The 14,016-nt window shown below is 38.5% G+C and overlaps 1 protein-coding gene across 3 annotated transcripts in view; it reads right to left on the reverse strand.

The window, feature by feature from the left end:
• Positions 1-1,093: 1,093 nt before the first annotated feature.
• Positions 1,094-14,016, reverse strand: part of LOC102238007 (oxysterol-binding protein 2) — a 50,185-nt gene continuing 37,262 nt past the window's right edge. For 2 of the 3 annotated variants that reach the window (XM_023343818.1, XM_023343820.1), the window contains 12 exons: positions 13,495-13,693; positions 12,268-12,388; positions 11,426-11,492; positions 10,740-10,892; positions 9,687-9,932; positions 9,399-9,519; positions 8,653-8,756; positions 6,827-6,922; positions 5,981-6,165; positions 5,621-5,841; positions 5,329-5,346; positions 1,094-4,275 (listed from right to left, as the gene is read on the reverse strand). In XM_023343818.1, the coding sequence (XP_023199586.1) occupies positions 4,133-4,275; positions 5,329-5,346; positions 5,621-5,841; positions 5,981-6,165; positions 6,827-6,922; positions 8,653-8,756; positions 9,399-9,519; positions 9,687-9,932; positions 10,740-10,892; positions 11,426-11,492; positions 12,268-12,388; positions 13,495-13,693 (1,674 nt within the window). In that variant the 3' untranslated portion in view covers positions 1,094-4,132. The remainder of the gene's footprint in view (positions 4,276-5,328; positions 5,347-5,620; positions 5,842-5,980; positions 6,166-6,826; positions 6,923-8,652; positions 8,757-9,398; positions 9,520-9,686; positions 9,933-10,739; positions 10,893-11,425; positions 11,493-12,267; positions 12,389-13,494; positions 13,694-14,016) is intronic. The other variant, XM_023343819.1, reaches the window with a different exon arrangement.

Below are 14,016 nucleotides of genomic sequence, written 5' to 3' on the forward strand. Positions count from 1 at the left end.
AATTTGTTGTCTGTTTCTCTCATGCCTGCATTCATCCACTGCTGGTTTTAGAATTACTTCATATTTTGGATTAACTCATCTAAATTCTCACTACTCTTCATTTTATGGTTCTGAGAGAGCCAAGACAATTTGGGGGATAAACTCTGCAGGGGATCCGGCCGCCTCCTCAGTCGGGTCAAATACCTGCATGTCATTTTGGGTTTATCCTGGGCTTCTGTTCCTGCTGTTGGCAGGCTGATTAGAAGAGGTCTGATTGTGTATTTCCATGCAGCACCAGGTTTTATTGTGATCCCATGGTGGAGTCCCGGGCACTGTGGTCAGTCGGATCCAAAAGCTGCTGACGGGTCATCATCCTGATGCCATGGCCTCATCTGAGCCTCTTTCTGCCTCTGGGTGGGAGGGCTGGTGGAGGTGGGGGGTTGAAACTCAGCTGGGTGTCGCCTTTCTTTAAAATCTTATGGTTTGGCTTCTGGAGTGTGTATTATGTTCATCCTTTACTCTGTCAGAGTCCAGTAATGCAGTCTGACAGATATGCATTGCCACATGAAATATAAGACGATATACACATATATGTATATCATCTCATATTTTAATTGTGTATATATATATATATATATATATATATATATATATATATATATATATATATATATATATATATATATACAGTTCTGGAAAAATAAGAGAGCACTGTACTGAACGAAATTGAAAATCTCCTGGTTAGTCCACCAAATATTGATTTGTGAACTCTTCCTGAGTTAAAACGTTAGTATTGTTGTTTCTAAATGAATATGAACTTGTTTTCTTTGCGTTATTTGAGGTCTGAAAGCACTGCATCATTTCTCATTTTCTGCAAATAAATACAATTTTGCTTGTAATTTTTGAGACAGGTTGTCAGTAGTTCATAGAATAAATGAACAATGTTCATTTTACTCAAACACACCTATAAAAAGTAAAATCATAGAAACTGATCATTTTGCAGTAATTTTTTCCAGAGCTGTATATACAATTAAATTATGGGAGAATGAACATTGGAAGGACCTTGATTCATTATTGTCAAATCATGAACCCTTATTAAATAATCTCACAAAAGTCATTTTATGATCTTGTATTCTCAAACCAAAAATCTTCTTCAATCAATCAGGACAAATGGGAAGGATATTATTTTCTCCACATCATCACATCAGAGGAAAACATTTCTAACATGTGAGCCTTAAGGACTCTATCAAAAGCACATTTTATTGTGTTAAGACAGTTTTTTGGCCAAATTACATGCTACTCAGGGTTAACTCAGACAGAATCAGTTCAGGTTAGAAGTTAAAAGTGACAATAAATCCTTCAGGCTCTCTGTATTTTCTGTACAGATGCTCCATACATAGTTTAGTAGAACTATTCATCATTTTTACAATATTATGACAAAATATTCACACAAATTGACTAGACGGTAGGTACAATTACCTCCAGCCATGATTTCCACATTCCTAATAATAATTACAAAAAAATACTAACTAATTTTTTTAAAACTCTTGTCACCATAGACTCGTAGTGCACAGGTCAGGGGACTCGTTCCCTTATTCAGTCAGTTAAAGGCAAAAAGACTCTGTGTATCTTTGTGTGCTGATCCCAGATCAGCATGTTCGCAAACAGTGAAGGAGTTATGATTTGGTGTCGAAGCAGCAGCAGCAGCAGCTGAGGCAGTCCTCTGTGGCTGCAGCCGACAGCACAGTGGAGTGCAACAGGAACCAGCCCTGTCTGCCTCTGCAACCAACTTTACCCGTCTGTCAGCTGATTCCCCCTGCAGCGCCGCGCGCACACCGCTCCAGGCTCGCACACAGGCGGGATTCCCTCTAATCTCAGAGCCACTGCTGGTGGAAGAGTTGGTCGGATTCGAGTAAGAAACACCAACAAGTTGCAGGCTGAATGATCTAATAACCAACAAACGCGTCAGTGATAAGGTGCAGACTTTTTTTTGTACAATCACCAACGGGTTACAGAGGGCGAGGCTGTGTGTGAGCACCAGAAAACAAGGTAAAGAACATGCACAGAGGGGAGATTTCTAAACATCAATTCAGGCCATCTGCACTCACTTTTAGTCCAGCAGTTCACAACCTTTTAGAGTTTCGACACCGTGGTCAACGCCTGTGATTGTTGGCACAAGTGAAAATGGTTGCACTAAAGTCAATGAGAAAAAAGTGCAAAAATGAGGTTTTTGATTCTATGATCAGATAAACCCTTGAGTTGCACCCTCTATTTAAATCTGACAATTAAAATCTATTCAGGAGACTACAGGTTAATTCACAACTTCATCGATTCAAATCTGCATGTTTACCTATACCTAGTCATGACATTCTATCATAACTTGTAAAAAAAACAACAACAAAAAAAATCATTTTAGTCATACACCCTAACCACTGCACAGCTTTCTATTTTTGTTTTGATCATTAGGAAATTATGGGGATAGTTATGAAATGGTGAACTCCCATGTATGATTGTATATGTATAGAGTTTGAAATTAAACCATTTTCTATTCATATTGATTTAATGTAGGCCATTAAGCTGATAAAATATGGTGGACTGGGACCTCCGGAGGCCCTGAGCAATATATTATTTCTACAACAATATCTTGTAGAAATAAGATATTATTCCTACAATAAAGTCCTTTCTGTTTATGACAGAATTGACTTTAAACCATTTGTCATCAAAGCAGGTATGAAACGCTCTCCAGGTGGGTAGAAACTGAAACATGTTTGGTACAAAATGTCCTTCACCAGAATAAATGAAATTATAGAAGCTTCAAAGATAAGAATTGGCGAAGAGGTGAAATGACCGGCCCTCATTTAGTGACATAACATTGGTGAAGGTGATTACAAACAGTTTCAACTCCAATATGTAAAAACATTTGATCTATTGTTTTCTACATCGTTCAAAAATTATTCTATGGCTGCCACGGTTCTCGACTCACGAGTTGAGAAGCACAGTTCAAGTCAACCACAGCGAAAAGTGCTTTCAAAGGTCTTAATGAAGAGTTCAGTAAATGTGAAATAAATGTTTTGATCTGGCACTAATGAAGAACATACTGTGTGCCACCTAAATGTTTCCACCACTCCTATATAATTTAGCTAATCACAATCACAAATGGAAAAAATATCTAAAGGATCTTTGGATAACAGATCAAAGAGGCAACTTTAACTAAAAATATTTATATAAAGTATCCATTAAATGTCATTTTTCTCTGACCACATAAAGGGTCTCCTAAAAACAAAAACTGCATCTCTATAGTCATGAGTTAAGAGAAACACCAACTTTCACTTAAAATAAAATAGCTTTCTGTGATATATCAAATTAATTAAATAAAAAATTTATTTGTACAAAATCTGACTAACTCACTACTTTCACTTAATTATTTACTTATTTAATATATTGTAGTAGAGTTTTTTGGCAGCCTGGCGTTCATATTTTAAAAACTATTTACTTCAAAATTCAGTTTTCCTCTCTAATGATTTTCTTATAATTGCACTTGAGCTGTCTGATCTGCATTTTAAACTGTTCAGTAGTTCAGTGTATAGCATATAATCGGTCTTATCACCATTTTTAAAACTTTTTTTGCAAATCAACCTGATTGTAATCTTCTCCATGTAATCAGGGAGTTAGTTAGGTTTTATAGTTAACTGGGATTACTGAGATTAAGGGTTTTACTGATTGACATGTGAGGAAGTTTGTCTTTAAGAGGAAATACTGGCATGTGTATTCAACACTGTTGTGTTTCAGTGTGGCTCTTGATAATTTCTTCAGACCAGTAAGAATCGGCATTCACATGAAATTTCTGTCCAGCTGCTGTTAGTCTGTAGTGGAGTGAATTCTGGAAAAGTGCACTGAGTTTATTTGAGGAGCAGCAGAAAATCAGCACTGTGCAGGGAGGACTGCTGAGGGAACGCCCTGTCTTCTACGTTCAAAATAAACAAAAACACTTTTGGAGGTAATGTGTAATCAGATATTGTGTGAAATACACTTTCTCACACTCCTATAGATCCTTGTGGTGGTCACAAGTCGGCTTTGTTCTACGGCCCGCAGCCCAGAGGCCGAGCGGCTCCTTGTCCGGTGAGGTCGGTGTCGTCCGAGATGAGCTCCTGAGCTAAAAGATTTCAGGGCACATGCTCCAGTCCTCTCTCTCCTTCGACTCCCAGTAACCTCCCTTGTACACAAAGTTTGTCTCTCCAGTGATCGACTCCCTCCTCTGGTGAAACCACAGCGGCTGGTAGCCTTCATAGTCTCTGCCTGAGGATGAAGCACAGATTTTACTTCAAAAACTTTGTCCACAAATCACAGAGAGGAAAAGGCACGCTTGCAAATAATTACTGAGGAAAACAGAAATGTGTTTCAATGAAAAGCAACCGGTGTCTGCGCACTACATTTGGGTTAGCTCCAAATGTGGACCAAGCTGAAACAAGTTTGAATGAAGATTTTAAGGAACGAAACATCAAACAAAAAAATTAATATCAGAGGAAAATAAACAGCCATTGTATATCTTATGTCAAACCAGTTGGAAAAGAGGAGAAACTGCAGCTTTTTGATGTGCGAGTTGTATATTTTATTTTTAACAAATATATCGAAAATAAGCTCAGCATTTATTTTTTCTAAATTGTGCATCTATAGACTACTCAAACTACTTCTCCACTTCTTTTTTAACAACTTCAAAGTACTTTACTGAGGTTTTATTTGTGGATCAAAACAAAGTAATGCTTTGTTGCAAAGTGGAAGGTAATTGATGGGTTCTACATTTTATTACAAATTAAAATCTAAATCAGCTGCTTTAAACCTCTGTAAACTTTTACCATTGAGCTGTCTGGTGTGTTCCTTCATTTTAAGCTTTCCTACTTTTATTCAAGTGTATCAGAGTAAAGAGGGGACTAAATAGATTTTTAATTTTTGTCTGTAAAAAAAGAAAATAAATAAAAAGTAAAAACAGAAAAATTAAGAAAACCTTATATCCTCTTCCTTCCTGGCCACAGGCATGGGCTATAATGCATTGTTAAACACTGCAGGTTCTAGTTGTAATGTGACAAAATCTGAAAAGATTCAGGGGTATGAATGCTTTTGCAAGGCTCTGTACTCATGTTTAAGTCAACATGTATCTTAGGCCAGTTCTGAATGAAAATGCACACGTATGCAGAAAAACGTCATGTGTTTTCCTGAGCTGTTATTTAAAGAAGTCGACATGAGAAGAGCATCATGCAGATCCAGAGGCAGAGCACACAGAGGACACACAAAATGATGGAGAGAGTGTGTGTGGGATGCACAAAAGAGGGGCACAGGACAACCCCCACTCACCAGAGTCATAATCACACTCTGACCATCAACAGAGGGAGGAAAAGAAAGACAAGTCATGGGTACATTGAATAAAACCTTGCATTTGTCCAACAGGGACAGTCTAGATGAATCGTTCCAGGTCTGGGTTAGGAATTTTAATAAAGAAATTCACCCTCAAACATTTACTTTTCATCTCTTCATTTATACATTTTAAAATAAGTTTTACAGCCAAACAGGCTGACCAAAGAAAATACCTGCTAAATGAAGCACTCACTTCCTTCGAAGACCAAACTCCTTGCTATATAAGACGTACCTTCATGCAGTGCACCTGTGGCCTCTGCTTCCCTTCGCCGTCTCACAGCTCTTTGTTTCTCTTCTAGCCTCTGTTTTTCAACGTTCGCCTCGTCCCACCGGCCGTTCTCCATCAGCCTCTGGTCGGGTCTCAGCCGGCTGTCGGTCAGCGCCACCCCGTCCTCCGGCTCGTTCAGCACCAGAGCCAGAGAAGAGAAGTAGTACATGTTCTCAGCGTTTTCCCTGACAGAGTGAGAGGAAATTGGCCGGAGTCACATTGCAATGTTTTACATTCAGTAGTATTGAGTGGACGTCGCAGCCCTTTTCTCAACAGCTGTGACTCATAAATAACAGTCGTCTGATTCGTAGAGCAGAAGCTTACGGTAGAGGGTATTTCTTCCACAGGAGTTTGGGGGGTAAGGTCTGATAAACTGTCTTCTGCTTCCCTTCTGATCCGCTGGCCCCTTCGCTGCTCTGAATGATCTTAGCACTTTCCATTTTTTCATCCCATGTACCAGAGAGGATGTAATGAGCCTGGCCTTTACTGTCTGCTACCACACCTGTTACCTGAGGATGAGACGTTATCATGTACATTGTTTGTTAGAAATGTCAACACACACTACTGAAACTTTAGAAGATTATTACAAATCTCTACCAAATGTAAGCATCCATGGCCATAAAAGTACTGTCCAAACTTTAAAGAAGCTTAATTGATTTAACATGTAATGTTAAAAAATAAATCACAGGCTGCAGTATACATGCTTTGTACAGTGCCTCCCAGAGTCAGTACTTGCAGCTACCAAAGACTACTGTTGGTAAAAAAAATTGGTAGTTTCTACCAACTTTGCACAAAACTGTAATTTGTGCCCATATTTCTTTGCATAAAATCTGAAGTCGTGGACAAATAACACATGACCAGACTTTGATTTGAACCTAAGTATTTGCAAACTCCAACAGGAAGATTAACCTTTATTTAACACCACCTGTTTTCTCAAAGTCTGACCAGTTTCATGTTCATACTGAAGAAAAGCATTCCCACAGCATGCCACCTGGTGGGTTTCTTTATGACACTCTTTCATAAATTCCAAATTTGAGGCATTCATTGAGAATGGTGGTTGCGACGTCACAAAATGTAAAAAGGCTTTCTAGCGAGAGGCGGCACTGTACAAATTTACCTCTAACTGTTTGATCACAATTATAAGCAAAGTGTGTAATGTTAACCCTTTACCTTTCGTGGGACATCCCTGGAGAAATAACTGTAAGGTATAAACTTCAGCTGGCACGTCTCCTTCGTCGTGTGATTGATGATTTCAATGTCTCCCGACTGAGTGAACACACACAGAACATTATTAATGAGGAAAACACTCCAATAACTACACCATGACTAAACAACAAATTTTCCTCTCTTCATCAGCTTGAAAATTTGATGAATATTGATGCATTACTTTCTGCTGAAATGCAGAGAGTCCTAAAGGACCTGTTCAGTTTTTTCAATTAATCAGCTTGATGCTGATTAATCATCAAGTTGATTAATTGATCTAGGTCATCAAGCGTGACCTAGTGCAAAAACTAGGTCACGCTGCTGTTCGATGGGGCGCTAGCATTTGGCATGCCGAGGTGAGTGAAGCTTGATTAGTGCAGACAAACCATCACCTATTAGTAGCTCAAACTCTAAATTTTGATGAGGCAAATCAAAAATCAAAGACTTTTGTCTTTGATTTTTGACCCGAATAAGGTATTCTGGGTATGAAAGACCCAACAGGGCAAAGGTAGCTTCCTGGAAGAGCTGTGGGAGGCCACTAAACACTAAACACTTCTCTTTTAGATAAGAAAGAGAACTTTCATATCTAAAAGTTCTCTTTTAGATAAGAAATTAAAGAATGACGTCTGAAAATTCAAAAAAATACCCATACTCATTTTTCCCATCCTTATTTGGAAGATTCTAGATGGCCACCTATTTTCATAATCTGTGGGTGAGCTCATAATCCTGGCAACTTCAGCCTTGCTGTGTGGACGTGTAGAACGACTGAACTGCTACTACAGCAATATGCATTACCAGTCTGCTTTGGGCCAATTAAGACTTGGCCTATAACAAATTGCTGTATTTACATGGGCAACCGGCCTCCTACAAGACTATCCTCTTTCAACAGAGTCTGTTGGAAGATTGTATGTGTACTTAACGGGCAAAGAGTGTCAAATTTGGCAGCATAATTAATATGACAAGTGTTATTCAGGCCTCAGAACAGAAACAATGTTTCTCTGCACTGAGACTACAAGCTTAAGAATCTGTCCTATAAAAAGTATTCAAGATGTTTAATCTTGAATACTTCAGACCCAAATAAAGTATTCTGGGTCTGAAAGACCCAACAGGGCAAAGGTAGCATCCTGGAAGAGCTGTGGGAGGCCACTAAAGTAAAAGGTGTGAAATGTCTCCACAACCCAGATCCATCAAATACATTAATACTCATAATCAAAGTCATCACCGTAACCACGTCTAGCTTTATTTATTTGGCTGCTTAACTGATCAGGCTGCCTGAGAACAGTTTGTAGTTTAATATTTAAATAGTTTAATATTTAAGCTGTTCACTTGTCTTTTTCAGCAGCAGATGGCAGCAAAAACACGTGATTAAAAACAAAACAACACACATTTCCAAGACATTCCGGCTATTGTAAGCCTTTTGAAATACTGAGAATGCATAAATATGTGACAGGATTATAAATATTCCTGTCACATTCTCTTTTATGCTTTTCTCCAAGGTTGCAGACATATAAAAATACATTAATAGAGCAATGTCCTACAAGATAGCAAAAATCTTTAAATCAGGCAAAGTAAAAGAAATGGACCCAAAGTCACATGTCATGCATGTGAGTCTGGGCCCTCTAAAAAAAATTTTTTTAGGCTGTTAATAAAGGTCAACATTTAAAATTAATCCATGTTTCACTATTTGGTACTTTGCACTACATACTTTTACAACAAGAAAAAAAGGATAGATTTGAAGGTCATGGCAGTACTGCAGAGAAACAACTCGTTCACAAAGAGAGAAGCTCAATAACCTGGTCAATCCACAGTCTCCCCACAATGATGTTGTGCACCGTGGATGTGACCTTTCGCCACACATAGTGGTTCCCGCTGGAGTGGAAATGCAGGTGAATGACACCTGGGGACACAAAAGGACAAAGTAATATTATAGGAGGGAATCATTACAATAGCATTGTTAAGCTTCCTGCTGTCATAAAAGGTGAAATGAAGACTATAGGACTGGATTTATGATGCAAAAAACATTTTTTCTAGTATTTATGCTCTGTACAGAGTCACTTTTATCTACATCCACTAAGACATAACCCCAGCATATTTATGACATCCATTTCACGAGGAATGATTCCCATTATTTTTCTTTTTATTACACTGAAGCTATCCAACACCAAGTGAGAAAAGTCAGGCATATGCATCACTGGGCTGATTCAATACCAAACAAATCTTTTTTCTATTTATCTGAACCAACAAACCTCTTTGTCTTCCTAAGCAATATAGATAATATATCCTGCTATGGTTTTATTTTTGCAGATGAAACTCTAATTTATGCAAACAGGTCTGTAGTTTACATCGTTTGTGCTAATGCTACTAAACAACCCTAGAAGAAAAAAAGTTGGGTTTTTTTGACACAAAACATTCATTTCTATTACCCAGTCCTAAAACTCTAATGCAAATTTATGTGCAGTCTATTGGAACAGATTCCTCAGTTTGTACGTTTCTCACCAAATCCTTAACAACCGTTTTAGTGGACAGGGAAATGTCTTACCCAGAGGCATAATGGAGAGGTATTTGCCACGGAACTTGCTGGCAATGGTGATTTCCTGCCTCAAGGTCCAGCCTCTTCGGGAAATCACGTGATGTGCAGCTGCAGGCGGGTGATGGCTCACCTGATCAGAAATAGACATAAATGCTAAAGGACAAAGAATGTAATCACTTTATGCTATTTTAAAATACATCCACCCGTTTGAAAAATAGGACTTGACACCAGTTTATGAGTCAAATGTGAGTAAGCACTTTGGGAAATGTGCAAAGAAATTTTTCCTGTAGCTGTTACCTGCTCACACAGTGAGCGGTAGCCAAATTCCTCCAGGCGGTCGAGCTCGTAGGTCTCTCCCAGGAGAGGGTTGAAGGGCTTGGCTGTGCGGTGGACGGTGGTGGAGTACGAGGAAACGGAAAAGGCCGCAACTAGGCACATCTGCTCCAGGGAAGACTCACAGCGCGCCGCCTTGTCTAGAAGCTCGTGATACTCCAGGTCCTCGGTGAGACGTTGTAACATTGACAGGGGCTCGTTAAAGTTCACCTGTTGGAGAATCACAATTTGTAAAACTCACTACATTTTACAAAACAGTGTGTGTCATATTAAATGTAATATACTCTGTTTAAATTCAGCCTCATAATAAAGCAGAAAATTCATTATTATAGAAAAGAAATTGAAAATAAAAATCAGAAAAGCATGGTGTGCATTTGTATTCAGCTCCTCTTTGCCAATACTTTGTTGGACTACCTTACTTGGAAATGTTGGAAATGTGTGTTGTAGGTCTTTTAGGATATGTTTCTACAACTTTACAGATCTAGAGTCTAAAAACATTTTGCTCATTCTTCTTTTCAAAATTTAAGCTCCGTCAGATCAGATGAAGAACATCTGTAAGGATCTATTTTCAAGTCCTGTGACGGATTCTCATTAGGATTTAGGACTAGACTTTCACTGGATCATTTGTATCACATGATTTTGCTGTAAACCATCCCAATACAGCCTGACTGTATGCTTAGTGTTGTTCTGCTGAAAGGGGAATCTCAAGTCCACTCTCAAGTCTTTAGCCCTGTATTTAGCTCCATCCATCCAATCAACTATGACCAGATTTCTTGACATTACTTAGGAAAGTATCCAGACAGCATAATCCTTACACTGTATATTTCACCAAGGAGTTGGTGTGTGAGTGTAGCAGTGTGTTCAGATTTTATTGAAAAAAAAAAAGAATTGCATGCTGAACCCACGCATGCTATTTTATGTTGGTCTATCACACAGAATTAAAATGAAATATATTAAAGATTGTGGCAAAAGGCATCAATATTTTATAAGGCAACATACTGTATGTCTCAGACTTACAGGCATCGGGATTTTAGAGAGCTCCTTTCCAATGCAGTTCTTCATGATGCTCCATAAATTTAGGGAATAATTGGGCTTGTCTGGGATTTGGGTCCGGCGTTGCCTGCATCGCACCGGCTCTTTCGCTGAGACATCATTACAGATCGGGGACATCTGGGATGGAGAGAACAAATAGGAGTGGACACAAAAGTTTCAGAAAAATGGTTCAGTCCCCACGAAAGGGCTTTCAACACGTCACTAGACTGTGACTCAAATGAGGAAATTTAAAATGGACTGGGAAAAAAAACAGATTTTTGACTTATTAAAATTTAATGCATTGATAAAACCATACATCTGTGGCACCACAGGGCTGATGACATGACGGCAGAAAACACTGAAATAAGCTGTGTGTGTGTGTGTGTGTGTGTGTGTGTGTGTGTGTGTGTGTGTGTGTGTGTGGGTGTGTGTGTGTGTGTGTGGGTGTATGTGTGTGCGTGTGTGTGTGTGTGTGTGTGTGTGTGTGCATGTAAGCGTTTGTGTGTGCATGACAGACTCTGAGAACAGCAAGTGTAAATGTTATACAAGTAAATCAATGAAGTGTCAGCCCTGTAGAGCCACAAATGGATCTATACTGAGAGCACAAGAGTCAGCAGCATTTTCAAATGTCAGACATATTATTCATTCTTGTTAGAAGGACAGACGCTTACATGGTCTTCCTGGTTAGAGTTGCTGGCTTGGCCTCCGCTTGCTCCACTTAAATTACTCTGAAATCGCCTGGAATAAAATAACATTTTCTGCATGAACAAATAAATAAATGAATAAAAGTGCCTATGAAATTCACAGCAAATAAATGAAATTACAGAGTAGAAACAAAGCTCTCCAACAGCAATATTGACTCTTAATGGTGTTTCTGGAATAGAGGAATATACCAACCTACCACAATAAAACAACAGCTGAAAGACAAGTTAAATTACACAGATCTGGCAGTGAAAATGAAATGCTCTATTAGGAAGTCCTGGGTTCTGGCAATATGCGGGTTTTATTTTGATATATATGCCGGCTTCACCCTTATAGACAGAGAATAACACAGTCAATCCTGAGACAGCTGCAAAAACTACTGAGGAACCCGAGCATAGAAGGTGGGGAGGTTTAGAACATGCAGACATCCTCCTAAAAAAGACAGACTGTCTAAAGGACAGATTCTGTCCACTGCTGTTTGTCTCTATTCTGAAAAAATAGCTGATTAATTTTTTGAGAAGAATTATAAATGACATTTTAATTCTTTATAACAAAGAGCAAACAAAAGCAAAATCAACGAGTAAAGGACACAAAAACGTTGCCTTATTGAACAAAGATAAAGGCAAAATGAAAGCTTGTATTAAATTCAGGTAAACCTCCAAACTCCCTGGATATTTACAAAAAATGGATAACCCTAAAATTTTAAAAAATGACATCTATTGCTGACTCCTACGAATATGATTCTTTTGCTTTTGTCACTTCAATACAATTAATTTCTTTTTCCAAGGACAAAAACTGCATGGAGACTGACTTGTGTTGCGTGCTTTCACTGGCAGTCACTGTTATGAACTCAGTGGAGTCATCCATGGCATCAAAGTACTCAGTATCCTCATCTTCATCACTTGCGTCTTCTTTGTTCACCCTTTCACTCCCTGCAGTTAAAGTTAAATTTGTCAGACTTTACAGACATCAGACAAACCCACTCAAAATATTTAATAAGGCTGAATTTGTATTTTGCAAAATTCAGGAGCAACGAGCATAAAATCATATACCCATGGTGATTAATCAAGGAATAACAAGATTAGTAAAATTACCAATGTTCCTGCTGGATAAGTAGCCTGAATGATGCAATTTCTGAGTGTGCTTTGCATGTTCAGCATCTGACACCAAGTCTGTTTATGAAAAGATTGCATCCAGAGGGAAAAAACACTCATAACCTATGCTTACAGATACCACAGATATTAATTTAAATTGTGAAATCTAGAAAGATATAAATTGTTTGCTTTTTCTTCTGACTACATTCTGTCCTCATCTTTCCAGTCATCTGTTCATTAGAAAGGAAAAAAGCGCAGATGAACAAAGGTGCTGGTCTGTTTTCATTTGTAACATCTGTGAATGCCTGAAAAAGTAGAGGCAGGTTTAATTTTTATCATTTTTTCCCTCATTTTCTACAGGAAAATGCTTGAACACAGAAGTCATTGAAACTGGGCCAAATTCATTTTAATCTTTTTCTTTTTTATATTTGATGATATTTGCAGATCTGTGTTACATGATAGCTTAAGTGACCAACATGACTCAGTTGTTAAGTATATGACCAAAATGAGTTCACATGTCCATTCATAAACCATTTATCTGTATTTTTAAGCGCCACTGCTTCCTACATAGTGCTAAGTAGATAAAGTAATCCTGAACTCAACTTTAAGTAATCATTTTTCTTTGGGAAATGCAAACACATGCTCCACCACCTACAGGGAGGATCTGAAAACAAGAGAAATGTGAGTTTACGGGACTATAGAGAGTTTTTTAAAGATACATTTTTTGGATAAACAGACCAGTGGATAAATATTTTTAGATAATGTAATTACCACCTCTAACTTCCCTTTCTCCCAATCTAAACCATCTGACACAACTTAAAGTTTTCTTCCTACACATGAGGATGCTCTGTAATATACAGCCTCAGGCTACACATGACTTTTAGCCAGTGAAACCAGGATTGCTCTGAGGTCCATGTGAGGAAATAATAGACATTTGGTCTCACTCTGACTGGTGGTTGGGGCACTGGGTGTGCTGGAAGCATGCGTGGGTGCTTCTCTCCACGCTCGCTCAAGGCTGTTGTGCTGCTTCGCGAGCTGCTCGATCGTCTCCTCTAGGTGGGTACGCTGCTCTCGCTCGTATTGCAGCGCCCGCTGCAGTCTTCTGCTGTGACTCTCAGCTAGGTCCAAAAAGTCTCGACATGCCTTAGGGAGATATGAACATGGGGATGGTTACAGAGCGATAGCTAAAATGTCTAATGTATGATAAACTCTGAAAGTGTGCAGCATACAGATTCTGAGTTAAAACAACAAAAACGTGTTTAAAAGAAAATCATAACAGTCTAGAATGACCTTTAGCCAAAGTAAGAATTAAAAGCAAAACAACCCTACAGACAATCACTGTAATCAAAATTCTTTAACAGCACTAGTTGTTAATAAATTAATTAGAGTGGTAGGCAGTTACAGACTCGTCTTGCTGTGTCGAATGTACCTCTGAGCAAACAGCTTGTGCTGATGAGCTGCAGTTA

Source organism: Xiphophorus maculatus, chromosome 12 (assembly GCF_002775205.1).
Source record: "Xiphophorus maculatus strain JP 163 A chromosome 12, X_maculatus-5.0-male, whole genome shotgun sequence".
Classification (NCBI taxonomy): domain Eukaryota; kingdom Metazoa; phylum Chordata; class Actinopteri; order Cyprinodontiformes; family Poeciliidae; genus Xiphophorus; species Xiphophorus maculatus.